Genomic DNA, 7271 nt, shown 5'->3' with positions numbered 1-7271 from the left:
TCGGATCCCAGCAAACCAAACATATAGGATTACATAAAGATGATCTTGATCATGTACGACAACTCATAAGATCGATACATGAAGCACAAAGTGGAGAAGACAGCCATCTAGCTACTGCTATGGACCCATAGTATAGGGATGAACTACTAACACATCACTTCGGAGGCGGGCATGGCGATGTAGATGCCTCCGGCGATGTTTTCCCCCTCCGGAAGGGTGCTGGGAAGAGCTTCAGAACCCCCGAGATGGGTTCGGCGATGGCGGCCGCGACGGAACTTTTTGTGGATGGAGGCTCGGGTATCCAGGGTTTTCCCAGGAAGATGTATAAATAGGCGGAGGATTTAGGTCGGTAGGACGCCTGGTGGGCCCAGACCTACCCTAGGCGCGGGCCAGGTCCAGGCCGCGCCTAGGGGTGGTTTGGACGCCATGTTGCGCCTCTTCGACCCCCCCCCCCTTCGGACTTCGTCTTCGTTTCGGTAAAATATTGACTTCGGCTTTTGTTTCGTCCAATTTCGAGAATATTTCATGTACAACTTTTCTAAAATACAATAACAGCAGAAAAAAGGGAACTGACACCGTGGCATCTTGTTAATAGGTTAGTGCCGGAAATCATATAAAAGTGCAACGAAGTGTAAACAAAACATGTATGAATTGGTGTAAAACAAGCATGGAGCATCAAAAATTATAGATACATTTGAGATGTATCAACTATACCGGGTATCCAAGTGTACTGGAGGGTTATAGTGACTCAAACTGGATTTCTGATGCTGATGAGATTAAGGCCACTAGTGGATATGTATTTACACTTGGTGGTGACGCTATTTCTTGGAAGTCTTACAAGCAGACCATCTTAACGAGGTCAACAATGCAAGCATAACTCGCATCATTAAACACAGCCACTGTTGAAGCAAAGTGGCTTCGTGAACTCTTGATGAATACCCGTTATCCCAATAAACTGTGATAATTAAACTGTGATCATCAAGGTTAATAGTTCTAAGGATAATATGAAGTCATCAAGGCATGTGAAGAGGAGATTAAAAAATTTATAAAAATAAGAAACTCCGAAGTTATTGGGTTGGATTATATCCATACATCTAGAAATTTGGTAGACCCCTTCACAAAGGGTCGATCACGTAACGTGATAGATAATGCATCAAAGGAGATGGGTATGAGACCCACCGTTTAAGTTTTCCACAGTGGTAACTCATTCTATGTGATTGGAGATCCCGTGAATTAGAACTGGGAGACAAGTTGTATGTCAACTGAGAGGAAAGTATCCTTACTCTTTGTATGATACCACTCTATAAAGATGCAACACTTTCCTAATCTGCACCGTAGGTTTATTTATCTTAATGCGTTCTAAGTGGCTTATTTAACCACAGATGTTGTCCGGCAGAACATCCGTTGAAGAACACACATATATGAGTTTGGTTGTTAAAACAGCGTAGCCTATGAGAGTTGGGTGCTCTCTAATAAACTCATGAAAGGTCATGGAGTATGACGCATAAGCTCCACCCGTGGGGAAGCCCTATGACTGCCTAGTATCGGTCAAGGCTCTTTGTGAAGCTAGATTAGCAAAAAAACTTCCAGTTCAAGGCTTAGTCCACTGTTCAAGTAGCTGTCTAGTGTAGCATAGAGTTCTGGTGAAAGTTCAACTTAATAGTCTTCGCTATAGTACCGGTATATAAAACAATGTTTTGGAACCAAAGGAAAATTCAATGTGCCTCTGGGATCTGGTGGGGTATTGTTGGAATTTTGCTTAATATAGGCCGAGCCCATTTAACTTAGTACACAATTCCTAAAAGTCCCAAAGGCCCAAGTGGCCATTAATGCATGGCAAGGGGTGGGACAAAAGTACTTTCCCACCTTATTAGTTTAGAGAGAGTTAGACATCCTTATAAGGGGGGCTGCTCCACTTGTTGTACAAGCATGAGAAGAGGACTCTCACACGCGCGCTCCTCCGCCTCCGTCGCCCACTCGCTCGCCTCGTCACGACGTGCGCGCCGCAGTTTGCGGGGTTGCCTCGAGCCGAGAGCTTCTCTTCCTTTTTGTCACGCATGAATGGAATTTTAAACATTTTTGCTTAGTGGACAATGAATAATGCTGCATGTTCAGTTCGTATTCCGTCCCTTCGTTACATCTCTTACCGCAGCCTGTTCGCCTCCCTCTGTTTGTGCCTATAAAAGAGAGGTCGCTCCTCTCCAGAGAGACACACTGCGAGACACAACACCATATGCGCCTACCACTCGGTTCTAGAGCTTTGCGCCGCCGGTCAAGACTTCTCCATCCCTCTGTCGGTGTGCACCGCTGGACGGGAAAGCAGGCTTGCGGAACCTTTGTCAGGAAACATATTGCTCTTATCAATCAGTTTAGACTTGTTGCTTCATTACTCTAAGATGATAGTTTAATCTCAACCTTTTTAAGCATGTTTTATCTATTGTTTTCTTTGATTAAATCATGGGGAAATTTGCTAATTTTTCCAACAGTATTTTCCAATAGATTTAAAAATAATCAAATAATTCAAAAAAAAATTCACAACTTCATAAAATGTGAAATAAGTTACTTCAATTCTTTCGAAATGTATGTCGATTTTTTATGAAATTCATTAAAGTATGGATGAATATTGTTGAGATATGACTCGAATGTTGAAATGTGACTTAAACTATTGAAATGCCAAAAAAAACATTGAATTTATCTAAACTTGTTTAAAATGGCGATGAATATTTTTGAAATCATCAAAATAATTTAAATTCATGCAACATGTTAGTTGATTCTTAATTGATTTCAATATGATTAACATTTTCATTTCAGTCATATTTCTAGGAGAAATTGAGTTTCAATAAGATATTATTTCTGCATTTGCCTAGTGAGTTCTAGTATATTAGGCGCTTCTGCGGTGGCATTCTCCACGGTTCTACCATTGACGTGTGCATTGGCATGACACAAGCTCATATGTTCTAAGTTCTAAGGGTAATTTTAAGGAGAAAAACGGTTCCTTTCAAACCACCGATCGTGCATGCTGCACAGTAACTTGCTCCACGTGCACGGCACATTAGCTAGCTTAATTTAGCCTATGCGCGCGCGTCGGCCGTGGCGTTCGCCCATGCACGCAAAGCAGGCCAGCGGCATACTACCAACTCGCGTGCACGTTCCTTACATCCTTCTGTGCTTGCTTAGCTAGCTAGCTTAATTTAGTTTTACCTTTTTTGACCATCAGAAAGATATTATATTTGAGGTACAAGTTACACCAGCTTGTCATGGTTTGTCTAGCTCGATTGCTAGCTTCATCACGCCGCCCAGCGATGTCATATATGTTCAATAATTTTGTAACAATTGCGTATAAATTGTGTTGTGAAAGTACGTAAGAGATGTTGTAATCTTTATCTGAACATTTGACACAAGTTTCCATTTTTGTTGTAGTCATCTAATTTTTTGTTGGAATAGATGGTGATTTTTGTTGTAGCTAGATAGAAAATTTATTATTGCTTAACCAATTTTTGGTAGACACAAAAACATGTTTTTTGTTAGATTAGATGTCGATTTTTGTTGTAGACTAACTTGTAGCAAAATATTTTTTAGTTAACCATTTTTTATAACATTAATTTTTAAAATTTTGTTGTGAAGATTTTGTTGTAATAGCACTTTTTTGTAAGCGGAGTGATTGATTTTGTTGCAACACTCGGATATATCGTAGGGTGGCATTTAAGTTGTAAATATTTAGAAGGTCGAGTCCAATGGGATATACACTTTCAGTTTAATTGGGGAAGGTAAGGACGGCGGGTTGAGTTTCCAAAAACTGGGGGGCACAACACAATATTGACACTATGGTTGATTCTATACGTTGGATCGCGATCGAAAGGCTGGGAGGACGAACGGTTTTTGGCTTCATATATCGGGCGACCGATGCCTATCGTCGGGCTTTTGTAGAATGTTCGTCTTCAAATATAAAAGGAAAAAAAACATGTGCGGTTAGTATTCGAATGCACTAGTCGAGGGAGTTTCTCTGTCAGTGTTTCTCTTCTTTAGTTTCTATCTCTTCTTTTTAAATGGGTTGTGTGGCTTTCTGCTCGTCAAAAATGCGTGCGTTTCCTTCCGAAAGCATCTAATGTGTGTGTGCAAGGCGCTTCCTAGTTTAGTCGCTCCTAATCTCCTATTTTAGGGCCGTCTAAGTTAGTCACAAGCACATTCACCCGTCAATCCCCCTTCCACCACTCATATCCACACATTTGTCGCCACCAATTTGGCACAAACGACCCATATAAAAACACGGCGAGACGCGGCTAGTTTCCCACACCAGAAACCTCCATTCCAATCTTCATCTCAGCTTTCACTACTTCCAACATCTCTTCACCTCGCCATGGCTGACATCAAGCAATCCTTCGAGGCCGGCCAGTCCGAGGCCAAGCATGCGGTTGATTAGTTCATCCCATTCAATAGGGAATGTAGAATGTACATGTATTTGTTGGACTAAATCATGGTGATTTGCGTTGCGCGTGCAGGACCAGGTGGGCCACGCCGCCGAGGCCGTGCACGACGCCGCCGCCGCCGCCGTCGAGGGCGGGAGCCTGCAGGCGCACCGCGCCGCCGAGACCGTCCAGGAGGTACGTCTGCTCCCTGCTCCCTACACACTGCACCATTTCATTTTCATCCCGTGCCGCTGATTCGACTTCGTGTGCACGTTGCAGGCCGGCGAGCATGCCACCCACGCGGCGGCCGGCGCTGCCGGGGCTGCAGCAGACGCGGCGGCAGGCGCTGCCGGTGCCGCAGCAGACGCGGCGGCCGGCGCTGCCGGTGCTGCGGCGGACGCGGCGGCAGGCGCCACCGGCGCTGCCCACTGATTCCGAAACGAGAAGAGCCAGAATGCTGCGCCGGGAGAGCCGTCCTTCTGATATAATTCCTACTACTAGCATGCACCGCATGCCTAACTTCTAAGAATGACGTCCCTTTAATTTCCATTATGTTGTAATACTAATTACCATCCGATTGATGATCCATGGTGTAACTTTATTTCCTCAAAGATGAAAGTCTATCATGGCTTTCTTTTGTTTGTTTACACTAGTAAAAATGCCCGTGTGTTGTATAGTGCACATTATATTAACCTGAATCACAGCTCCTTACAAACATATTATTACACATTACAGAGTACGTACTACTGTAACGTTTCCATGAAAATTACTGGCATGTAGACCTTGATCATGCGCGCCTATTTTGAGCTTTTGACAAAAACGATTGTAAATACTTTGGTAAAATTGGATCTATATATCATTAAAAGGTCCAATCTTTTTTTTTAAATACCACTGAAAGTTTTTAAACTAGAAAATTGTCATTGAAAGCTTGCTCCGTTGTCTACTTTATGCCATCACCGTTATGTCTACCTAATCTGAAGTTTTAAACGAATCGATCAGCATTGCAATTGCACACCCATCAAACAACATTAAGGTTGCACTTCACCGCCCTTTTCAGCTGCTCTCCAGGCTGCACCTCAGCGCCACGTCGAATAGCACTCAGGCTACCGTTTATTGGCCTATCAAGCAACATTATGGCAACATATAACATGACATCTGAAACAAATTTCCAGCACGAATTCAACAGCAGAAAATGGTATATAACACTTCATTAAGCCAAAAAAAAACAGCATATAAATGGAGACTTTCAACAACATATAATACAACTTCAGTACATATTAGAATTCATAATTCAAGCTAGCACACTTGCAGATGTACCAATACAAAAGGGAGTTCATAGCAAAAAAAACATAACAGATCCAGCCTTAGTACTGCCCCTCGTTCACACTAATTCAGCTTGAGTAGCATTACAACCCTTCTCTATATGTCGAAACTGATAGCACCTTTTGCATTGATATGGTTCTCTTTTTCCTGGCTCTCCAGATGAGCCGACCCAATTAGTACGCGGGTCGAGCCAAATGTCTTGGATTGACCGGTCAACAAGGTAACTAGGCTGGCCCACTTAGCTCGCGGAGCAGCCCAACTTATTTGGTTTGACCGGTCAACTAGGTAACTAGGCCGACCCACTTACTAAGTGGGCCGACCCAACTTCCTATGGTTGACTGGTCAACCTGGTTGTTGGAACAATTGTTGAAGCATTCCAATATGTTGTTGTTATAATCAACTTTGCAGCATTTGGTGAATTTATATCTGCTCCATATGAGGTTGTGATGCTTACCTAAAAAGGGTATCGCTTTAGGACAATCTGTAGCAATATTTGCCATCAATGTATCGTGCCTGCGAGCTGTACATGCCCATGCACAAGGCCACATATACTTCAACACCTCACCCGTGAACTTCTTTTGAAAATTAGCCATTAGGTGTCTAAAACACTCAAGGTGCTCTACATCATCTCTGAAAGCTTTCTTGACACCATTCTTGAAAAATGCATTTGTCCATTGATCTTTTTGAAGTCGATCTCAACAATGCTTCCTAGGCAAGTTTCTTCTAGGGATACTTTGAATCTCCATGACATTGAGAAGCTCTCCTCCCACGTGCCACGAAGCTCATTCATTGCAGACTTCTTCCTTGTGTCCACACTTTGAAATAAGGCAACTCAATGTTGTATTGTTTCTCCTATCTATTATGTACCTTTTTTACACTAAGAGTGGGATCCTATGTAATGATATATTTGCCTTTTCGAGATATCCAAGAAGCGGAAGCATGATGTCCCTTCAATGTGGCTGAACTAGCACAAGTGTGATCATCCAATGAAGATATTATGAACACCTTCAAATAAATTTAATTGTCAAGGTTAGATATGTATTCCACTTGCAATCAACATAATCAACAAATCTGCCGCAAATCTGCTGCAAATAACACAGAAGGAAAAAATAGTTAGCATAAATGTGTTGCCACCATGAAGTTTCTTTGCATATCATTTCCACGCGCAATTTTCAGCTGCACACCTTGTTATGTACCTCTCCATGTCACTGTGCTCAACCTTAATCTAAAACTCATTTTTATGGCATGTGTTCTCATAATCTCGATAGACTCTTCCTTGTCCCCAAATGTGTCATTTTCCTTTATGACTGGATTCTCTGGATCATGTGTTGTGTGAGGCACAAAATAATCTTCTGTTGTACTAGCCTCATCATCAGAAGCACATTGAGGATCAAACTCTATAATATGCCTTATCCTCTTTCTTTTCTGCACTTCTATTTCACTACTTTCTGATGCCATCAAGGACCGCATCATCAACCTTTTTGAAGTACCTCCACTCTTCAGTTGCTCCACCCGGCTCATCTCCATGTGGATCGTACCTAA

At 42.5% G+C, this 7271-nt stretch overlaps 1 protein-coding gene across 1 annotated transcript; it reads left to right on the top strand.

Annotated features, from left to right (window-relative positions):
* Positions 1-4255: 4255 nt before the first annotated feature.
* Positions 4256-5133, top strand: LOC127310798 (uncharacterized). The gene is made up of 3 exons (XM_051341435.1): positions 4256-4411; positions 4500-4601; positions 4686-5133. The coding sequence occupies exons 1-3, from the start codon at positions 4358-4360 to the stop codon at positions 4836-4838; spliced, it is 309 nt and encodes a 102-aa protein (XP_051197395.1). The 5' UTR covers positions 4256-4357; the 3' UTR covers positions 4839-5133.
* Positions 5134-7271: the final 2138 nt, after the last annotated feature.

The sequence above is a fragment of the Lolium perenne genome, chromosome 6 (assembly GCF_019359855.2).
Source record: "Lolium perenne isolate Kyuss_39 chromosome 6, Kyuss_2.0, whole genome shotgun sequence".
NCBI lineage: Eukaryota > Viridiplantae > Streptophyta > Magnoliopsida > Poales > Poaceae > Lolium > Lolium perenne.
This window is presented reverse-complemented; position numbering and strand designations above follow the sequence as displayed.